Source organism: Pelodiscus sinensis, chromosome 4 (assembly GCF_052426305.1).
Source record: "Pelodiscus sinensis isolate ZL-2025 chromosome 4, ASM5242630v1, whole genome shotgun sequence".
NCBI classification, from domain to species: Eukaryota; Metazoa; Chordata; order Testudines; family Trionychidae; genus Pelodiscus; species Pelodiscus sinensis.
Genome location: NC_143055.1, coordinates 105,387,269 through 105,409,820, shown reverse-complemented (window position 1 = coordinate 105,409,820; position 22,552 = coordinate 105,387,269). Strand labels below are relative to the sequence as shown.

Sequence of the window (22,552 nt, the reverse complement as noted above, 5' to 3'; positions counted from 1 at the left end):
TAGTGATGGTAACTTTGAAATTATACGTATATAATCTTTTCAGAATTTAATGAAAATGTCTTTTTTAATCTCCCTTTCCCTGTCCAACAGAGGAGTTAATCATATAGTGGACTTTTGTTTACTCTGGGGGTTACGTCTACACTGGCAAGATTTTGCGCAAATACTTTTAACGCAAGAATTTTTGCGTTAAAGTATTTGCGCAAGAGAGCATCTACACTGGCATGTGCCGTTGTGCAAGAGATGTGCTTTTGCGCAAAAGCACCCGTGCCAGTATAGACGCTCTCTTGCGCAAGAAAGCTCCAATGGCCATTTTAGCCATTTTAGCCATCAGGCTTTCTTGCATAAGAAATTCATGTTGCCTGTCTACACAGGCCTCTTGCGCAAGAACACTTGCGCAAGAGGGCTCTTTCCTGAGCGGGAGCATTATAGTTCTTGCGCAAGAAGCACTGATTTCTTACATTAGAACTGGCAAGAACTCGTGGCCAGTGTAGACAGGCAGCAAGTTTTTGCACAAAAGCAGCTGCTTTTGCGCAAAATCTTGCCAATGTAGACACAACCAAGGTGAGATAAGGATAAAGCAAACCAGCAGAGTGAATAATCTGGCAGGAGCAAACATGTTAGATCCACATTTTTTTTTTTTTTTTTTGGAGGGGGCAGGGTTACTTAAGATGGATAAGCTAAATGGCACCACATGGCCCGTCCGTGCCCGTGGACACCTGCAGGCGTCCCCCCCCCGTTACCAGGTCCAGTGAGGTGGAGGAGGAAGCACAGCTGCCCAGTGGATCAGACGACGAGGTGGACCAGGGGAGCAGCGGGACCCTCCAGGCGGAGGCCCTCTCCGGCAGACCCGATGTCTCCCGTGCATCCTCAGAGGCCAGGGAAGGATCAAACGGTGAGTGTTGCAATTTGCACTCACAAGGGTGGGGGGGAGCCAGGCGCCCGGAGTGGGGAGGAGGAGAGCACGTCACTCAGGCTGCGTGAGCAGCATGCTGTATAGCATTAGCAGTATGCAGCACACGCAACCACGTGCAGCCTGGTGACCGAGCGGCACGTGGCTGCAACAGGCAGCTTCAGGGCACACATTGGACCATGCTTCTCACACACATCCGGCAGGACCAGGGGGGAAGGGTGGATACCGGTTGGAACCAGCCAGGGCCCCAGGGGCTCAGGCCAGAGCCCGCACCTCCGCAAGGGTGCAGCACGCAGAACAGCAACACTGTCCCATGCCTGGCTGTGAGGCTCAGCCAGCTGCTCCTGGGAAAACCGCAGCGTCACAGCCCTGTGAGCATGGCCCCCACTGAACCCCTCACCTGCTCCCGGTGCCTTGGCTGGCCCCCTGAGGGAAGTCCCCACTGCGGCCACACATGTCCCTGGGCTACCGTGTGTGAGGGCTAGCGGGAGGGGGAGGAGGAGGGGGAAGCGCTCGGGCCGGCCCTAGGGCCACCTGAGTTTTGCTGCAAGGATGGTACACTCCCCAGTCACTCTCCTGGTTCCATCCAGGAGACATCCCACGTGATGAGAGCCCAGACCACCTCTGCCATATGTGCTCTAAGGCACTGTGTGGGGATTCATCATGCTCTCTGTCAAACACCATTGATTAGCCCAAAGCCTCACAGACTCCCCAGCAGCGATTTCCACAGGTTAACACCACACAATACATGGAGGAGGACCCTACTCATGGGGCAGTCCTGTATGCAAACATACAACATGGGAGAAAGGGGGTAACCGAGTGGGCGCAAGCCACACTACTGTGGTATCACTTGGGCTCAGGGGTGGAGGGCATGAGGTGTGGGACAGTGGCTGGGCTGCCTGACTGACCCATCCTTTCTTCTGTTCCCTGCAGTGGGACCAAGCAGAAGCGGGGGACCCTCCAGCCCTGTGGCAGAGGCAGCACCCCCAGCCGCCCAACCACCAAGCCAGCGGGTCCGGCAGCGGGACCAGCTCCTTTGGCAGCACATGCAGACTGTCAAACAGTTGGAGGCAGCCTTCATGCGCCAGGTGGAGGCGGACCTGCAGTGGCACCAGGAGCCCTGGGGCCCCTTCCAGGCCCAGTGTGTGCGCATGGCAGATGCCATATCCACCATCACCGCACACATTGGCCATGCCATTCATTATCGCATGGCATTGCCCATGCACCCGCCATCCCTCCCTTAGCAATGCCCATGTCCCCCTCCTGCTCCTGCCCCTCCTGCTCCCGCAATGCCCCCTCCTGCTCCCGCAATGCCCCCTCCTGCTCCTGCCCCTCCTGCTCCCGCAATGCCCCCTCCTGCTCCTGCCCCTCCTGCTCCTGCCCTTCCTGCTCCCGCAATGCCCCCTCCTGCTCCTGTCCCTCTTGCTCTTGCAATGCCCCCTCCTGCTCCTGCCCCTCCTGCCCACCTCCCCGTGCTGCCTGCCCCGACGCGGGCTGACCCCCATGTGCAGGTCTGCCCCCGCAGAAGCAATTGCAGGGGCCACCCCTCCCAGCAGTAGCTCCCCCCTTCCAGTTGAGAGCCTCCTCCCCCTCCCACCCTACATCTCCCCCCTCCTCATTGTAAATAAAAAGTTCAAATGTTGTGTTCCAAAAAAAACTGTGCTGGTTGTTTATTGGGAGGAGAGGGGAGGTGAGGAGAGAAAGGTAGAGGATGGGAGGGAGATGTCAAGGGAGACAGAGGCGACCCTACTGTGGGGCCTGGGAGAACATCTCCGTCAGGGCCTCCCGAAGGCGCACTCCACTTGGTTGTGGGCCCGGTTGAGGTGGTCGTTGAACCGGGCCCGGTTGTGGTCCTGCCGCCCCGTGTAGGGCAGCATTAGCCAGGGCAGCAGGGGGTAGGCCATGTCCCCCACAACACATGTGGGCACGGGCACGTCCCTGACAGTAAATTCCCACTGGGGGAAGTAAGTGCCCACCTCCAGCCTGCCAAACAGGCCGGAGTTGCGTAGGATGCGGGCATCATGTGCCCTGCCGGACCAGCCCGTATAAATGTCCAGGAAGCAGCCACAGTGGTCCACGAGGGCCTGGAGTATAATTGAGAAATACCCCTTTCTGTTTATAAAATGGGCCACTCAATGCTCCGGGGCAGGGATGGGGATGAAGGTTGCATCCAGGGCTCCCCTGCAGTTGGGGAACCCGAGGGCAGCGAAGCCAGCCACCCTAGCCTTCACGTTGCGCAGGCAGATGACTCTCTGGAGCAGGACATCATTGATGGCATGGACGACCTGCAGAAGGGTGCAGAGAAACACAGGGGAACACATCACATAAGGCAGGGTTAGTGCGTGCTCCCTTGGGGGGGGGCCCTGTGATGCCCTCTGTCCTCACACACACACACACACACACACACACGCACCAGGGCCCCCCCACCACCAGCAGGCCTGTGCAAGGGAGGTACAGCCCAAACCCCTGGGTGACCCAGCCTGGAGTCTTGCCTGCCCCTGGGCATGGAGTACAGCACCCTCCCACCCCCCCACCATTCCCTCTGGGACTTACCTGCATGACGATGGCACTGACGGTCGATCTGCCCACCCTGAACTGGTGTGCCTCCGATAAGTAGCTGTCTGGGATGGCCAGCTTCCATAGTGCGATGGCGACCCTCTTCTTGACTGGGATGGGTGCCCGCAGCCAGGTGGTGGTTCTCTGGAGTGCAGAGGTGAGCCAGGCACACAGCTCCAGGAACGTCTGCTTTCGCATGCGGAAGTTCTGGAACCATTGCTGGTCGTCCCATTGCCCCGGGACCAGCCAGTCCCACCAGTCGGTGCTGGTGTACAGTCTCCACAAGGACCTCTGCACGGTGGGATGGGGATGGCACAGGATGCCATGGCCTCCCTGGTGAGGGAGTCCAGAGCGACCTGCGCCTCGAGGTCCTGAATGAGGAGTGCAGCAGCCTGGAGCAGCAGCTGCAGGCACTCCATCGGGACCTGGATGTCGACTAGTCAAAAGACTATCCAATAGATAGTCGACTAGTCTTTTACATCCCGGCTGTGTCTAGACTGCATCCCTTTTCCGTAAAAGGGATGCAAATTAGACACATCGCAATTGCAAATGAAGCGGGGATTTAAATCCCCTCCGCTTCATTAGCATAAAAATGGCTGCCGCTTTTTTCCAGCTCGGAGCTTTGCCAGAAAAAAACGCCAGTCCAGAAGCAGATCTTTCGGAAAATAAAGCCTTTTCTGAAAGATCCCTTTTTCCTCTTAAAATAAGGAATAAGGGATCTTTCGGAAAAGGCTTTATTTTCTGAAAGATCCCCGTCTAGACTGGTGTTTTTTTCCAGCAAAGCTCCGAGCCGGAAAAAAGCGGCAGCCATTTTTATGCTAATGAAGCGGGGGGGGGGGATTTTAATCCCCGCTTCATTTGCAATTGCGATGTGTCTAATTTGCATCCCTTTTACGGAAAAGGGATGCAGTCTAGGCACAGCCGGGATGTAAAAGACTAGTCGACTATCTATTGGATAGTCTTTTGACTAGTCGACATTCCCTCCCCGCTTTGCTGCCTCTGTGAGACAGAGGCAGGGAAGGGGTACTTCAAAGTGGCAGTGCCACACATTTTATAATCATCTTGCTCTCAATAGAGAGGCAGCAAATGATCTGCTGACTACAACCAGCAGTTAGTGGACTAAAATTTGGGAACTCTAGGGTAGAGTATTACAACTATGACAAGAAAAGTAAAATAGACTCAGTGTCCAGTGGGCTAATCAGATTGCAGTATTAAAGGCTGTAGGGTAGCAATGGACAATTTAGGCCAGTGAATAGGCTGCATGCAGGGACTTTCAATGGAGAGCAAGTATGTCTTAACCAAGAGAATGGCTCGGATTAGTGTAGTTTTGCTAACTGTACTTTTGTACCTAGAATTTGCAGGGGGCGGGGGTGCCAACTGAACTGTGGCAGCAGTTTGACCGGATGCAGAGGGAGCAGGTGGCTCTCACAAATCACAGTCCTGTGCAATGAGCATGAACCTCACTTCACATGCCCTTGCTTTAAGCGAGTGTCACTTGGGTTAAAGGCTGGTTGGGGGGGGGGGGGATCTATGTGAGGAGAAACCAGCACAATCTGGCAACTGTGCATGGGCAACGGTAAACAAACTACCTCCTGGGCCACATGTTGCCTCATCACTGCTGTACTAGGGCTTCTTCCTCCCCTACTGTAGGGTATGTGTAGCTTTGCCCGGAAGCCAGTCGGAGGTGCTAGGTCCTGCCGGGAAGGGCTCTAGCGCTGCGTTTGCAGGGGCAGTGGGGGAATGCGGGAATTCAGTCTCTCTCTCACAGACACACCGTAAAAGACCGTCTCGCGCCGCCGCTACGTCTCCTCACGCTCAGAGTCGCAGCCAGACACGTGCAGCCAGCGCCTCCGCTCTGCAAACCAGCCGGGCCCCAGCCACACGCCCTTCGCCGCCAGGCCCCGTGACAGCCCGGACCCGCCCCGCCAAGGCGGCGGGGGTTGCCGCCCGCCCCAGCGCGGCCTTCCCACGGGCAGAGGCGGAGGCGCGAGGGCAGGGCTGCCCCCGGGAGCGGAGGGAGCGCGGCGGCCTGGCGCGGCGGGGGAATGGGCTCCATGGCGGAGCTGCTGCCGCCCGCGGAGTGCGGGTGCGACGGGGAGGCGGAAGCTGCAGCAGCGCGGCACGGACACCGGCGGCGAGAGGAGCGGGTCAGTCTCCCCTTCCCCGCCAGCCTCTCGGGATGCAGCGGGGGGGGGGGGGCAGTACTGGGGAGATGTCTGTGCCCGAGGCGGTGTCTGTGCCGGGGCAGCGCCTGCCTAACCCCGGGGCAGGTCGGGGTCTCTACTCGCCACCGCGGCGGCGGGCGCAGCAGCAGCAGCAGCAGCCAGGGCGCGGGCAGGCCCGGCGGGGTCTGTGGCAGGCAGGGGCGAGGGGAGGCGGCGCGGCGCAGGCCGGGCTCTGCGCTCCCGGTGCCGCCCGCAGGGTCAGTCTCACTTCTCCGGGACAGCCCCGGCCTGCCGCGTGGGGCAGGAGCCCCGAGCAGCGGGGCTGAGCTCCCCTGGGGCTCGGCTGGAGGCTACTGAGGCGTGGGGCCTCCGCGCCGCCCGCTTCCCACCGCGAAGCGGGGAGCACCTCGCGGTGGGACGGGGGCCCCGGGACGGAGCAGAGAGCATTCAGGGCTAAGGAGCCGGGTAGCCAGGGACGCTTGGAGCAAAGGTGGTTGAGGTCCCGGTGAGCGAGCTTGCTGGCTGGAGCTCAGTTTGCAAATCACCGGCTAGCCTGTGATCACCTGCTCAAGAAAAGGGAGAGGATGTGACCTCTGATGAGAAGGAACTACTTAGTTAAGGGTTGTAAGATCTTGGTCTCTCCGCTGTACATTTATGCTTTATATCAGACTCCTCACTTAGTGACAAAGTTTTTTTTTTTTGTGACAGTATCTCAGGCAGGAAAACTACCAAAAGAGCTTCAAAACTATCCAGATTTAGAACATGAATAATTAAAAAAACAGTGCCACTTTTGTACTGTGTAAGCCGTCAGAATCCATATTCTGCAGCTCCTGCAGCCTTGCACACAACTTCCTCAGTTAGCAATTTTAGTTCATGACTGGTGTGAACTGCAAGAGAAAGCTGAGGAATAACCAAATGCATTAAAGATTAAAAACACATTACTATTACAAAATGCATGAAAGGCAGTAAGTGTATATTGATAAATTATTATTGTAAAAAAGGTGAGCTGTCTGAAACTTATTCTTTATAGTGAGGCCAAAGTAGATTATGCAACCACTTTTTTTAACAAACTTCTTAGAACAACTCAAATAATATATTCTAGAACTGGAGATGTTTAAGTTGTAGTTAATAATGGTTGACAATGCCCCTTTATAAAAAGCAGTTCCACAGTACAATAGCGTGTGTTATGCCCTGTAATGTATAACCACTTTAGTAAGGTGGCATGATTTTCCCTTACCTCTTAATCTTCAGAGAAATCAGATTTGGTGAGAAGGAATGCTTAGAATAATTATTGAAGCAAAGTACAGGACTATGTAGCGCTTTAAAGACTAACAAGATGGTTTATTAGATGATGAGCTTTCGTGGGCCAGACCCACTTCTTCAGATCAAATAAGTGGGTCTGGCCCACGAAAGCTCATCATCTAATAAACCATCTTGTTAGTCTTAAAGTGCTACGTAGTCCTGTATTTTGCTTCAGCTACACCAGACTAACCCGGCTACATTTCTATCACTAGAATAATTACTGATACCTTTGCAATGATCCCAGGCCTGCACCAGGCTCTACTAAGGCATATCTTTCTGCACAGCCTCTCTGACTGGTGTGGGGACAGCTGAAGCTGCAGTTTCTGCAGCTGGAGTGCCAGTTGACTGGTCTCAGGAATGGCCCCTGCAGGGGAAGATAAAGTCTGGTCCCTCCCCCATCTTCAGCAGGGTAGGAGCCTCAAGCTGGGAGCCAAATGTCAGACTCATGGGGGAGATCATATTCACTGTGTGACATGTTTTTCATATCTGTGAGTCTTGTGGTGCCCTACAGGTTGGACTTCTCTGGTATAGCACCATCGGGACCTGGGTGGTTCCAGATGGGGGAATTTGCCAGACCAAGGAAGATCCCCTGACACTCCTTTGGCCCCACTGCTGGTTGCCCCACCTTTACTGCCCGATCTACTGCCCCAGTGCCGGTACAGCAACATGTAGCCCTGGCCCTATTAGTATGGCACAAGCCTTTCTGGGCGACATGTGGCCCTGATTGAGCTGCCCTGGCCCAAGCTGGGTTGCCGTGGCAGCACCAGCCCCGCTGCTGGCTGGCATGCAGCCCCAACCGGGCTGCTGGCCTGCTGTGGTCCCAGCTGGGTTGCCCTGGTTCTGCTGCCATGGACCCTGATGGGTTTTCCCTGCTGGCTAGCGGTTGCCCAGCCTTACTGCCAGCCAGGCTGCTGCAGCTCTGCCACCCCTGCCAGGCCATAACGTAGCACTTACCAGGCTGCTGCGGCACAGCCCCACTGCCAGACCAGCACACATGGGCTGCTCCAGCCCCAGCTGAGTTGCTGGGCTGCCATTGTCCTGCTACTATGTTCCTGCTACTGCCATCTGGCCCCGCTTTCACCAGCTGAGAATCCCACACAAGCCTATTAGATATGACCCTACACCCGCTGGTAAGTGTAGCTGCTGGCCTTCCTGCCCTTGGGCTCTCGTGTTTAGGAACATCTATGGTCCTGCCGGACCATGGATGTTGCCGGACAAGAGAGTCCTGGTTTTAGGAACTGCGACCTGTAGTAATCACATTTAATATACAGTAGTGGCAAAGTGTTTGGGTTGCAGACTCTGCAGATGATTCAAAGAAAGAACAGTGTTCATTGCACATTTACAAATATAGTCATGATACTGTGTGTGATGTTTTATGAACCTTTTTTAGTTAAAATTCACAATTTTTATTATATCTGATCTGTCCCTTTATAATCGCTTTGACAATTTCCCTGTTAGACTATTAAACAACCAATAATTCATCCATGTTAGCTACTTCAAACCAAGCTCCAATCAATATTGCTTAGCTTATTGTTGATTTTTATGAAATTTCACATAATGCAGGATTGAGCACAGTCAGTCATGAATCAGTCATCTTACAGATAGGAAAAACTTGGTTGATATTAAATAATGTTCTTTTAACTTTAGCTTCACAGACAAGTCAGAATATAGCACATCTTTGTTAAATGAAAATGAAAGTGCACCTATCTTTCAAAAGTTTTGATCCTTGCTTCCTTACCATTCTCTTGTAAAAGAGAGAGAAACAAAACTATGGGTGGAACTGCTGTGTGGTAGGGAGGTATACAATAAAAAGAGTAATGGGTCAATTGCACACTTCCTCCTCCTGCCCTATACCTTACGGGAGTCTCTTATGCAGGATACGAGGGAATAGGGATAGGAAATGGGAAGAACAGGCAGTGGTTGCTTCCCTAGTACAAGAAATAAAGTTCCTCAGAAGTTTATATTGCTGGCTCCAGTTAACAATCCCAGTGGGAAAGGAACTCCCTGCAGACTAGCATTGTAAGTCACAAAGACAGTCAGTGGTAGAATGACTTCTCAGGAGCAATGCTATCAGGAGGTAGCAGAATCTCTTGAGAAAGCACTCAGGAGATCATGACCACGTGTTTTATCAGTGGTCCATGGCATTTCAACATGGATTTTGAGCCTAAATTATTATGGCCAAGTCCCTTCCTCTCTTGCAAAGCTGTCATGGAGCCACTGGAAGTCCAATGTGATGGTGATTAGAACTTTTGGCTATTTAAAGGTTGTTTCCTTTTTTTTTTTTTTTTTTTTTTTTTTTTTTTTTTAAGCAGTAAGGACGATCTTCATGAAGGGACAAGAAATTGTGTTTGAATGTCTAGGTGAGGGAGCAGGTTAATAGCCAGCTAAGAGAAAATATACCTTAGTATCATCTCTAGAGCATGTTTGCCCACATATTCAAGTGCAGAACTGGGCACAAATAGCAAAGTAGGTGCAGCATTACAAGAGGCAACAAAATCCAGGGTATCGGAGAGTTTTCAGTAATGGAGGGTTAACAAATATAAATAAACCAAGAACTCTGCAATACAAATAACTTTCATATTTTTGCTAATGAGCTAAAATGTTCTATTTGTTCAGAAAAGCCCAGCTAATTCTAAAGAGATCAAACTGAAAAATCCATTGCTGTCTAATTATGTTGTCATGTTTATTCTCATAACAGAGTTCATTAAATGACCATGAAGTCTTATGTAGTTCAGGAACAGTCTGTTGACAAAATATATTTTTCTGTATTCTGTTTTCCTGTGGCTTTTTTAAATTGCTGTGTCATTTATCAGGGAGGCATCATGATTCAAAAGGAAAAATAAAGGGCCGGATTCTGCTCATTTACACTGGTGTAAATCCAGTGGCTTCAGTGGATTTATACTGGATTAATACCAGTTATATATGAGAAATTTTGGCCAAAGACTTCATGAAAGATTTTATTTGGCCCAGGCTCTGAACCTCATCACCTCCCCATATTTTTCCATTGCCATTTGGAACTGACCCAACTAGGGAAGGGTCATATCTAATAGGTTTGTGCTGAAGTAGTACATTTTATCCTGAGTAATTATCATTACTAAAAGCTCCTCCTCTAATTGTTTGTCATAAACATCTTTAAAATATATCTTCTTATTGAGTAATAGCACTCTCTTTTCATTGGGAGATCAGTCTGTTTAAGAAATCCCAACCCCTTCGACTTAAACATTCTATTTACAGATATTAAAAAGCTATTATCAGCCAGGGCCCACTTAGTAAAATTAATGACAGGTAAACTTAAAAAGAATAAAAACAAAATGCAATTTCATGTAGGGATGTCAACGTGTAGTCAACTACATGATTAACCTATATGCCTGGGCTACACTCACTCTCTCCCACTTGCTGTCGACTACATGCACTCTCTCCCACTTGCTGCCTCTATCTCTCATAGAGGGACAGCAGCATGGAGGGTGAGGAGAACAGGAGGCACCAGCAAGGGAGTGAGAATCAGGCAGGAGCCAATATGCATGGGGAGCTAGCTTTTAAGCCAGTTCTCCGCACGTGCCAGCTCTGTGGAGATGCCTCCCTGGGGGAGGGAGGGACAGACAGGAGCTGGTGCCCAGATGGAGCTGGCTGCCTTCCCTCTCCTCCCCCCCCCCCCCCCCCCCCCAAACATGCTGCCACCTCTATCAGAGACAGCAGTTGGAGGGCAAGGGATGCTACCATGGAACAGCCTCTGTTCGCAATGGGCCTGCTGTCCGTGGGGAGCTTGGGCACTCTGCAGACAGGGGATGCTGCCTCTGTATCAGCGGCAGCACTGTGTGGCGGCAGGTGGAATCTGGTAGGCTGCCTGCCCCGCCCCCATGGACTAATTGTGTAACTGCTAAGATTTGATGCAGTTACACAAATATTAAATGAATTGATATTTAACCTCCATAATTTCATGTAATGTATAGTCACACTGTGAAAATCATTGTTGCGAGAAACCATAAATTACTGCTATGACTGGATTTTTAAAGGGGATTTGATAACTTTAACAAATATAGGTTTGTAGCTGATTCTGTAAAGATAAGGGTAATCTACGCTGATGCTCCAGGGAGTAAAATGAGCACTGCATGGTTCTGAAAAGCACTCTTTCCCATACACATATGGTATCTCATAATTGGAAGGTGCATTACATGTATAGGGATGATGGAGATTTACCTCTCTCAGAAACAGGTAAATTCATACTTGAGAGCCAATTATCTTATATGTTAATTTTCTTGCATACTAAATAATGATTATTAACTAGAAAAATGTATTGATCCATAGTATTAATGGACACAGAGACTCCAATGAAACTGGTTTTCTTTCCCTATCCTATCCCATTCCATATGTTAGGTTAACCTTTATTAGACTGAAAAATTTTATTAAAGCTAACGTTTCAAAGTTTACAAGATACAAATTAAAAAGGCAGCGAGGAGTCCTGTGGCACCTTACATGCATCTGACGAAGTGGGTCTTTGCCCACGAAAGCTTATGCTCCAACACTTTGGTTAGTCTTTAAGGTGCCACAGGACTCCTCACCGCTTTTGCAGATTTAGACTAACACGGCTACCCCTCTGATAAATTAAAAAGGAAGGCACTGTACATCCAGGGCCAAGCTTTGGTTATGGGAGGGGGTTGATTACAAGTATCGGATTACAGTTTGAGATACATAGCATACATAATCAGCATTGTCCCAGATTAAGGTGAGTTTTTTAAAGCAGCAGAAGTAGTCTCGGGAATGCATCCCATGAAGAGTATGGAGTCATAGTCCGTGTCAGTGAAGTGCATAGGCATATGGCTGTAGTGTGTCTTTGGGTCTCTTCTATGGAAAAGTACATAGTCTGTCAAGACAGGAAGGGTGATTTCCCTGGCCGTGTCCCTTGTTGGCAGTTTTGGTCACTTATAATAGTACTGATAGTGGCCCGTGACATGTTCAGTGTGTATATCTCTGAACCACTGGATGTTTGTTATAGTGGAGAAACATACGAAAGATATCTCCTATGTAAACAAGGGCTAAATGTCATATGTTCTCTATATATTGTGTAAGAGAAAAGATAAAGCGAGCAATCAGAAACTTAGCATTGTTAACTAGCATAGAACTATAAATGCCTGTTACTGCATGGAGTGTTACAGATTGGCACAATGCCTAATAAAAACTAAAAGTAAAACCTGTATTAGGAGCTGTAAACTCTAATAAAATCTTTTAGCCTTTTATCATCAAACCAGAAAAATACTGTTTGGTGAAGAGAGGGTGGGGAAGTATGTCATGCAGATTATACCAAAAACTTGTTGTGTGTCTGCTCAGAGTAGTCCATGTTTAAAGTCTTCCCTCACTAACATACTTAGCCCTGAAATTCTAGCCCCATTGAAATCAATGGCAATATACCCATTGACCTCAGTAAGACCAGGATTTTTCACTTCTGGTTAAGTGTAAGATGGCGTAAGTGGCTTCTCCTTCAGCTCAGCCACATGATGATAACCTAGAGTTTCCTCAGACATCTAGACAGCAAAACCAAAAATCTAACTTCCTCCCAAACATGGTAAATTGTGTATATGCATGAATTAATTAATGTATGCCATTAACTGGTCCAGAGGGGCGCGCGCGCGCGCACACACACACACAAAATTTACCATTTTGTTTTTATTTTTGAATAGGTTTTATTGTTTCTTCTAAAGCATGTTTCTTTTTGGTGTTTTCCTTGGGGAATTTTTTTCAGGGTAAATATAATTTCAGATTATAAACTCAGCTATTATTTAGTCAGCCTGTTTAGATTTTGAAGCTCTGGAATTTTTAAAGAAGGTTTCAACAAGCTGTGCTACAAGTATTTTTCCACTATGGAGAAAACAGAGACTAAGTCAAAGAGGATAATTTCAGTGACTGCAGATGTGACATCTACATTTTGCCTTTTCATAATAACGGCACGGGCAGCATCTGCCTTTCAGGCTATTTTAAAGGACTCTGATGCTTTAAATTCACTCTTCTCTTCCTGGTTCCAACTCATGTCAACACAACAGAGCTCATTGTTGTGTCAGCTCACTCTTAGATGTTTTATCATTCACAGAACTGTAGGGTCAATGGACATTGATAGTTTTCCTCTGACTACTAGAGGCAAAGACCACATCATTTAAATCATCCGCATTTTTTCAAAAGCAAACTTCTAGCCTTAAGAATAGAAATTGTGGTGCCTCAAGAACTATTTCTGGTTTATTCCAGACCCAGTTAAATATAAAACCTAATGGTCTCTCTTTCTTTCTTGCCTGCAGTTTATCTGTTTACCCAATTAATACTGTATCTAGTCAGATACCTTTAAAAGTTTTATTGGAACATTTCCAACACACATTTTAAAATTGTTTTTAGTTAAAGGGTCTAAGGCTAGAATCCTTCAGAGATATTTCAATCAACGAAGGACCTTGATTTCTTGTCAATGGTACACATAGACAGAATTATAGCACTGAAAAATTGGTGAAAAAGATATGTCCTCATACATATTTCCCCTAATTGAACCCTAATTAGTTTTATAGAATTCTTACCAAATGCTAGTGTCCTAATTACCTCTTCTTAAGATGGGATTCAGCAGTGGTAGGGAAAAGAGAAAGTTCATTTCACCCATTCATTAGAACTTGTACAGCATTACATATTGGATTTACAGACAGTAGGTTATGGCCCAATTTTGCTATAAATTACATCAGTATAACTCCAATTGTAGATAACTGTACTTCAGGTATAACTGAGAACAGAATTAGATTTTTATTATTAAACAGGTTTTCCGGAGGTAGTCCAGTATAGTTTCTCCCTTCTCTGAAATGTTTTTTTAATAACACTTTTTTGTCCCATATGCTTAAAGGGTGTTTAAATATTGGGGGAGGGGTTGGATATATTTCTATTGATTACAGAAAAAACTGGCTAGCAATAATTTACTATAAAAAATATATAAATACACATGTGTGGGATATGTACATTTCAGCAGATTGCTAAGCCCACAGACAGACAGCTTCAGATGGGGAGTGGAGGCTTCATCTGTGATATTAGCATTCTCAGATAAGTTTACTGTACTGCTATTAATGCCTTGGCTCCCTACTAAAGAGTCTGTCAAGTATATATTAATACAGTGCTCTGAGGCTTCCTTAGCAAGGTTTCAATGATTGTAGCCACACGCTGTTGCTTACTGCTGTGAGGGGTATTAATATGTTCTCTTCATATTTTATCGCTTTCCCACATGTTTAAGGAGACATTATTCATTGTTCCTTTATTGAATTTGAGACTAGATCAGTGCCAGGATACATATGCACTAAATTGTAATTCTTTCCTTTTAGTTTAGAGTGCCACTATATAAAGTTGACTTGATTTTTATAAGGGGACATCTTTAAAATAAAAAAAAGTATTATATGATTAATAATTATTAGATCATTAATAATGATTAGAGGCCTCAAGCATATTTCATAGAACCATGGAACGGGTAGCAATTTTGAGATGTCATCTAGTCCAGTCCCCTGCACTCACGGCAGGACCAAGCACCATCTATACAAGTGTGGTGGACAGCGTGCTACAGGCAGGCTGCATGTGGGTTCTGTGTGTGGCCAGTTTACCACTGCCCACGCGCAAGGTTGCCAGATTCTGCTGGTTTCCATCCACATCACTTTTTTCCTACCAGTATTACAAAAGTGACACACAGATAAAGCAAGGGCATGTGAAGTGAGGTATGAACTGTTCTCACACAATGTTGACTAAGCTGTGCACTCCCTCTGCATCCTATCAAAGTGCTCCTGCGGTTCAGTCAACACACCCTGCAAATTCTAGATATGCATGTGCAGTTAGCAAGACTACCCTATCCTGGGAAGATGTCTTGGTTATGAAAATCTGGCAGCCCACTGAGGTGTAGGGCCACTCACATGACCCACCCACTAGCCTGGGTTGCCTTTTGCTGATCTACGTCATCCTTGACAGATGTTTGTCTAACCTGCTCTTAATAATCTACAGTGATGGAGGTTCCACAACCTTCCTAGACATTTTTTTCCAGTGCTTAACCACCTTGACAGTTAGGCAGTTGTTCCTAATAGCCAACCTAAACCTCCCTTGCTACAATTTAAGCCCATTGCTTCTTGTCCTATCATCAGAGATGAAGAACAATTCTCCTTCTCCCTGTTATATACTTGAAAGCTGATATCAATCTTCTCTTTCCCAAACTAAACAAACCCAGTTCTTTCAGTCTTCGTTCATAGGTTGTTTTCTAGACCTTTAATCATTTTTGTTGCTCCCCTCTGGGTATTCTCCAAATTGTCCACATGCTTCCTGAAGTGCAGCACCCAGAACTGGACACAACAGTCTAGCTGAGGCCTAATCACAGAGTGGAAGAATTATTTCTGGTGTCTTGCTTAAAACACTCCTGTTAGTATATCCCAGAATGATGTATGTATGTGCGTACGTTTGCTTGCAACAGTGTCACACTTGCTTGTGGTCTGCTGTGATCCCTGGGTGCCTTTCCACAGTACTCCTTCCTAGGTAGTCATTTTCCATTTTCTGTGTGTGCAACTGATTGGAATAGAGTACTTTGCATTTGTCCTTATTGAATTTCATCCTATTTATCTCAGCCCATATCTCCAGTTTGCCTAGATCATTTTGAATTATTATCCTGTTCTTCAAAGCATGTGCAGCCCTTCCCAGTTTGGTATCATCTGCAGACTAAGGATGTTAAAATGGGGTTAATTGACTAGTTTATGGAATTTCCATCGACTAGTCAATAGACACTCCCACATTCTTCCTTCGAAATGTACAAGAGCCCCTGCTGGATCTCTTGTACATTTCAAAGGAGGAATGCAGAACTCCATATACAGCCCGGGGCCAGCGGAAAGTCCTGTGGTATGCCTGCTTTGAAGTCCCCCAGCAGGGACTTTGAATCGCACGGAGCCGGCGTTTGAAAAGATCAGTTGCGCAGCGGCCGCCTTGGGGTTTCAAAGTGCCGTGTGGCGCTGCCTCATTGAAGTACCCCTTCCGCCCCCCTCTTGCTGCCTCTATCTCATAAATGCAGCGGGGGCGGGGGAGAGATCAACTAGTCGACTAGTCAAAAGACTATCCAATAAGCAATGCTTATCCGATAGTCGACTAGTCTTATAAGTTCTGCAGTAGGAATGTTAAAGTGTACTTTCTATGCCATTTTCTAAATCATTGATGAAGATACTGCACAGGACCAGTTCCCAAACTGATCCCTGCGTAACCCCACTTCTTGTGTCCTTCCAGCATGACAGTGAGCCACTGATAACTATTCTCTGGGAATGGTTATTCAACTAGTTATTCACCCATGTTATAGTAGCTTCATTTAGGTTATATTTCCCTAGTTTGTTAATAAGCAGGTCATGCAAGACTGCATCAAATGCCTTAAAGTCTAGCTAGACCACGTCTACTGCTTCCCCCTTATCCACGAGTCTTTTTATCCTGTTAAAGAAAGCTATCAGGTTGGTTTGACATGATTTGTTCTTTACAAATCCATGCTGACCATTACTTATCACCTTGCTATCTTCTAGATCAGGGCTATTCAACATGTGGCCCATGGGCTGCATGCGGCTTGTGGCCCATGGGCTGCATGCGGCTTGTGGCCCATTTGTCTGCGGTCCATGGTGCAGTTTGGGTTTACATAGGGCTTAACACGCAGCCTGTGGGTAGGATCCTTTGAATATGGCCTCCACTGGGAACATGTTCCACAATGGCAAGGCATCTCCCAGGCACGGTGAGCACTGAAAGACACAAACGGACGGGCTGGCTGGAACAGATGGGTGCAGGGTGTCAGCATTTCTAGCCCCCAGGGAGGAGGTGCTGGGAGCTCGGGGGCATTGACGGAAGTGCTTTGTATTCATGCCCATAAGTGTGAAAGAAGCTATTTGCATATACAGGAATCGCCAAGCGGCGGCAAGCCCCGCTCGCCAGCCGTGCGGTTCTGCGAGCTGCGCATGTGCAGATCGCGCGGGCGCTGGCTATGCCGGCTTGAAATCTACTCGCCACGGGTGAGTAGATTACATGTTTTGTCGAGCCCTGTGCACATATATATTTGCATGTAAATGCAACCAAACTTAAGTTGCAGCCCTTGGCGTGTGCGGTATCGCTGTGGCCCTTGCAGCTTCCAAAGTTGAGTAGCCCTGTTCTAGATATTTGCAAATGGATTCCTTAATTTTTTGCTCCATTATCTTTCCTGTTATAGAAATTAAGGTGACTGGTATGTAATTTCCCTGGTTTATCCTTATTCTCCAAATTTAGACATGTTTAAAAACAAGAAAAGACTTCATCACAGGTCTCAACCCCCCAGCCTGTGGGCCATTCCTGGCTGAAGCAATTGAGCGATCTGGCCTGGGACTCCTGACAAGCCAGGAAGGCCTGTCCATTACCAGCCCCACAGCCCACTGTTTCCATCATTGCGCCTCCCTTTCCCTCATGGCACCCCGTCCCCATGCAGTTGCGCCCCTCCACACACACTCCTAGTGACAGTAGGAGCTGCAAGGGAAGAGGAGAAAATATATTTGCCCGGTGTGCTCTACTTCCCCCAGCTCCTGCTGCCACAGGGAGCAGGGGTGGGGTCAACCAATGCCACCGTGCAGCACCAGGCACCCTGGTAATCCCCAAAGCCATGTCCTGCAGTGGCAGGAAAGGTCTGAGCTTGGGGGCCAGCAACAGACAACCCCCTCCTCATGGCCCGCTGGGAGTTCCCGGGCTGGATTATGCAATCACTCCAGTTGGGCATGGCCCACGAACGGGACAAAAGAAATATAAAGCACTACTTCTAAAAGGGAGGGGGTACTTCATGCTCTCTTAAAATTTCCCATGATATGATTTTTGCCTTACCTCAATATTGATTTGATGACACATGATGATAAATTACAGTGTGAGCACGTCTAGCTTTGTGTTTCATAAAATGTATTTCATTATTCTGAAGTAAGTTCATCACAGGATATTTCACAAAAATCTGAATGCGAAGGAATTAAAACGTTTGGATACTGTTCTCTTGGTTGTTGTGTTAGGATTTCAGTTGCCATAACAACTAGAGGTGGTACTTTTAGATATAGTTTGCCCTAAGGTTTGCATCACCATATTTGAACTTCAGTTGCCATAATAGCTGAATACAACTTTGGTTATCAGTTGCTTTTCTTTCCATTGTTTTTAGTTTATTCCGTATCTTTCTGGTCAGCCTTAAAAGCTGTTTGCTCTTGTTTCTGCTATTAAATGAACTGTCATTTATTGCTACTCACATTTTATTTCTGATTATTGAGACCTTTGTGTTATTTCTTTTGAGTCGTATGTAACTTAAAAACTAGGGATATAAATGGTTAACCAGTAAACATCACCATCCCGTGGGGCCCACTGGAGTAGCCCCTGACCAGGGTGATTTCTCCTCCCTCCCCCTGCCCCACTGCAGATTACACATTGGTGGCCCTGTTCCTGGGGAGCCAGCTATAGAGACCACAGCAAAGCCTTCTCAGGAGTGGGACCAGTAGCTTATTTAAGCTTTATACTGCAGAGTCCGGTAACCTCTACGATTTGTAGCAGTTGCACTGTTACATGTTTAAACACATTTTTACATCCCTATTAAAAGTCTAAATACCAAACTCTTGGTGCCTCTAACAGACTTTAAAGCACAATCTATACAAAAACAATCAACAAACTGTGCAGGCAATCCAACATTGCAAAACAAGGCTAACAAAAAGGATATTTTAAAACATACTATATTTCACACCCAGATAGTCCCAGCTTAGACTTATCCTAATGAGCTTTAAAGATGAAATATGCAACATTCTCTAACATTGGCAAATTCAGGATATTTCATACCAAGAGAAGTGAATTCCAAAACTGAGAGCCACTAAAATTAAAAGGCAGAGATTATACTATGTGCAGAGGCAAATCATTAGAAATTTGAGGACTACTTAGGTCCTCTCCTGAAAACAGATCCACGTCAAAATTTGAATCAACATGGGAAATGAACTACATTATTGCTCTTAGTATTATTTTGGGTTTGGGCTGAAGCATATTTGTGGATGATGTAGGGTTTTACCTAAAGCAGACAATACATTAGTACAAAATTCTGCTAGCATTTTGAAGCTTATTGCTGTTGATGGTTATCAAATGTGGCACCATCAGTGAAGTACAAGTTGGATCTCCTTTATCCAGCACCCTCGGGACTTAACCAGTCCTGGATGAGGAAATTTTCCTTGACACCATCCCCTCAGTCCATTGCCCCTCCCCGCTGCTGGCTCTTTCGGCCTGACTAGGCTATCTGCTGGCCGGGTCACATGTGGCTCCAGCTCCACTGCTCAACAGCACACTGCTCGGTCGGTCTGCCGCAGCCCTAGCCTCGCTGCCAGGTGGCGTGTGGCCCCAGATGCATTGATTCTGCCAGCTTCCACTCCTGGGCTGCTGCGCCCACGGCCACAGCCCCAGCCCCACTGTCGGGCAGCAGGCAGCCCCAGTCACGCTGCCATCTCTGCCCACGATGCTGTGGCCCAGCCACTGCCTAGGATTCTGCAGCTCCACCGCCACCCAGACTGATGCAGCCCAGCCAGCTTCCCCTCTTGGGCTGCTATGGTCCTGGTCCCACTGCCAAGCAGCAGACAGCCCCGATCGCACTCCGCCCAGGCTGCTGTGGCCCCACTGCTAGCAGACTCACAGGGATGCACCAGGCTTCCAGCTGCTGGCCCTTCTGCTCCAGGGCGCGCTCATCCAGGAACATCTGTGGTCGTGCCAGAGCACAAATGTTGCCGGACCAGAGAATCCCGGATTTGGACCCAGATTTCATTCTGTACCAATACCATAACATGCACTTACTGAAATTCCCTGTTTAAATTTAGAAAAGAAATCTTTAATGGGATACTATTTCCAGAACTACTTTGGTGTTGGCAATTTTCCTATGCAGAAAATCTTTTTCTCATACTTCTCACTGTTATCATCTGCAAGCACTGTGAAACTGTTCCTTATTTGCTTTCCATCTATTAGCCTTTTAATTTATATGCAGCAGAATAAACATTTTTCTAGGACAGTGAACCTTGTCATTTTGCCCAGAGCAGTTTAGATGTTTACTGTTTTTCTGTCCAGTATTTTATTGCTAGAATATCAAAATCTACACTGTCACTTAGAACTGGAAGGTCAAAGTATTAATCATCAGTTGAGGCTGCAGGCTGCATGCATTCTGCCAATACTCTGCATGTTAAACTTCAGTGAAAGTCTATGGGAGTTCTGCAGGTAAATTGGTAGTAAGGTATGTTGCTGTAGTTGTTGCATAGCAAAATTGATTTTATAAAGTATTTGGGGTAAATATGATGCCAGATTTCTATAAAATCCAATTTCTGATGAAAGGTTACCACATTTCCTCCACGATGCTCCATTCTAACTTAATGATAAAAGAGAGAGGACATTGAGAAAAAGAAAAGAATATCTTTGCTGGTTATTTCTGAGCCAAATCCTGTTTTGTTTAGCCAAGTAACATTATTATTAGTGTTGTTGTTATTCATTTATTTATTATTTATTCAGAGTTATGTTTGAAAACAATTTGAAATCCTGAGCCTTCCCATATCAATGGAAACCTTAAGAAACAGCAGAACTGCTCTGAACGTACAGCATTAGGAAGCAGAGTGCCCCATGCATGGCAGCCTTGTATGCCCAGAGCAGATCTCAGTGGAGGTACAGGTTGAACCTCTCTAGTCTGGGAATCTCTGGTCCAGGAACATTTGTGGTTCGGCATGGTTGAGTATTCCGTGCGTGCTCTGGGACTGAAGCAATCACAGGGGAAAAACTGACGCAGCAGGACCATTGATATTGCTGGACCAGAGAGCCAGACTGACAGCTGGGAGCTCCAAGCCAACAGCAGGGATTAGAGCTCAGAGGCTAGGGCTGAGAGCCAGAACGTGAGTGGGGCCAAAGCCTGGCAGCTGGCAATCAGGAGCTGACAGCTGGAAATGGAGCCCTGTGGATGGGAACAGAGGCAGGGACTGGGGACCAAGAGCAGAGCTCAGCGACAGAGGTACTGGCATTAACCTCCCCTGGTCTAGCAAACTCCTTGGTTTGGAGCTGATCCTCCAGAGTACAGGTTTGACAGGGAGGTTAAACCTGTACTCTAGAGGAATGCAGGGAGAGACTATATATAGGTAGCCCAAGCGATTGTCAAAGGGGCATCTGTGGCCAATGGGATCACAATCTAACCAAATCACCATCTAGCAGATTAAGTGCATGGAGGGTTGGGCATTATGCACCCTCTACCTGTCTTAGCATTTAGCAGCTGCTTATCCAGAAAGCATCCATTACGTGTTTGTCCTCGGGGTGCATTTTCCAACCCTCGATTGTGTTAGACTTTGTAGCCTGGTTATCTGCTTTGGTCATCCTTCTGTGGGAGGTGAAAGTGCTCGTGATTAAGTCCTTCATGAATATCTCTATCAACTTTTGTAATTTGTTTTCTTGTACTTTTGGTCTGATTTAGACATAAGAACTTCATTTTACCTTATGTTTTCTAGAGATCCTGCTTTGTCACATCTTTAGAACTTCCTTTATTTTTTTATCAATCAAAACATTCTGTTGAGTATTTTTCAACAAATAAATATAAAGCTGAAAGATTGAGTTTCATGGGCATTTTTGACATTTAATTGTGCATGCCATCAGCCATATATACTACTTTGTCATGTGAAAATTACCCTCTGAGAAGTAAAATCAGTAGCTGAATTATGTGAAGACTAGGAACTGCATGAGAAATTTGTGTTCTTGCTTGGTTTGGTTTTTAATTATTTTGCCACTTATTAGTAATAACTTTTTTCTTTTTCTTGTGCCTTTTAGACATTTTTTATTAAATATCAATACAAGCTTAAATTCAAATTGTTTTTTTCATATTTCAGGTGAATGTGATAATCATCTTTACATTATTCTTCCCATTTCTCTCTCTCTCGTACATTTATGCATGTGACTTGGTCTTATGGGTTGTGCCATGTCTGGACAGTTGACTCAGGAGATAATGTTGCTTTACTATAACCTGACAAAAGCAGTAGTTTCTGGTGGAATTAATTTTTTTTTCCCATTACACACTTCTTCCTTTTTAAAAAAAAAAAAAAAAAGATTCCTCTCTCCTTTCACTTCCTTCCTCCTTAACATCTACTTTTAAATTGTGCATATCCTCCATAATTTTAAAAATTCAAGGATTTTAAGCTGGCAAAAGTGTATGGGAATCTCACATTTTCTCACACCAACATATGCTTTTAGACATTTCCCCACTGTGAGAATTCTCACTTCTGCTATTGTTCCCTCAGACACTGCAGATGTGGCACTAACCAGAAGAGAAGAGTGAAACTGATAGTATTCTAGTCAGTTCACCTCTTCTGCTCTTGTGGGACAATCACTTTGTGGTAAGATTTTTTTAAAAATAACCTGTGAGAAATCTGAGCCCAAAATCTTGCCCTCAAAATCTTCTGAAGCATGAAAAACCTTGGGGTATTTTTATTTTGATTTGTTTTGAAATATTCCTACAATTTTAAAATGGCTGCATTGAATTTTATTTCATACACTATAAGGACTTCAATTTCACGCAGTAATGTCCTGCACCAAGCTTAATACAGTAACTTGTGTTTTTAAGAATGGACATTAT

General features: G+C 46.7%; 3 protein-coding genes across 4 annotated transcripts in view; 2 read left to right on the top strand and 1 right to left on the bottom strand.

Moving 5' to 3' along the window:
• The first annotated feature begins 425 nt into the window (after window positions 1-425).
• Window positions 426-2,154, top strand: LOC149524560 (uncharacterized). Its single transcript, XM_089777644.1, has 2 exons — window positions 426-892; window positions 1,844-2,154. Exons 1-2 carry the CDS (start codon window positions 682-684, stop codon window positions 2,152-2,154), a joined length of 522 nt encoding a protein of 173 aa, XP_089633770.1. The 5' UTR covers window positions 426-681.
• A 400-nt stretch (window positions 2,155-2,554) lies between these two features.
• LOC149524559 (uncharacterized) lies at window positions 2,555-3,863 on the bottom strand. Its single transcript, XM_089777645.1, has 2 exons — window positions 3,464-3,863; window positions 2,555-3,195 (listed from the first exon to the last, which is right to left on the bottom strand). Exons 1-2 carry the CDS (start codon window positions 3,662-3,664, stop codon window positions 3,043-3,045), a joined length of 354 nt encoding a protein of 117 aa, XP_089633771.1. The 5' UTR covers window positions 3,665-3,863; the 3' UTR covers window positions 2,555-3,042.
• A 1,345-nt stretch (window positions 3,864-5,208) lies between these two features.
• Window positions 5,209-22,552, top strand: part of FAM241A (family with sequence similarity 241 member A) — a 32,456-nt gene continuing 15,112 nt past the window's right edge. The window contains exon 1 of one of the 2 annotated variants that reach the window (XM_075929732.2): window positions 5,209-5,613. In XM_075929732.2, the coding sequence (XP_075785847.2) occupies window positions 5,512-5,613 (102 nt within the window). In that variant the 5' untranslated portion in view covers window positions 5,209-5,511. Of the gene's footprint in view, window positions 5,614-15,992; window positions 16,950-22,552 lie in introns of those variants that run through there. The other variant, XM_075929731.2, reaches the window with a different exon arrangement.

Coding starts and splice junctions, on each gene's coding strand:
- LOC149524560 (XM_089777644.1), top strand. CDS start 682: ATGGCACCACATGGCCCGTCCGTGCCCGTGGACACCTGCAGGCGTCCC. Junction 893..1,843: donor GGCCAGGGAAGGATCAAACG/GTGAGTGTTGCA, acceptor TGTTCCCTGCAG/TGGGACCAAGCAGAAGCGGG.
- LOC149524559 (XM_089777645.1), bottom strand. CDS start 3,664: ATGCGAAAGCAGACGTTCCTGGAGCTGTGTGCCTGGCTCACCTCTGCA. Junction 3,196..3,463: donor TCAGTGCCATCGTCATGCAG/GTAAGTCCCAGA, acceptor ACCCTTCTGCAG/GTCGTCCATGCCATCAATGA.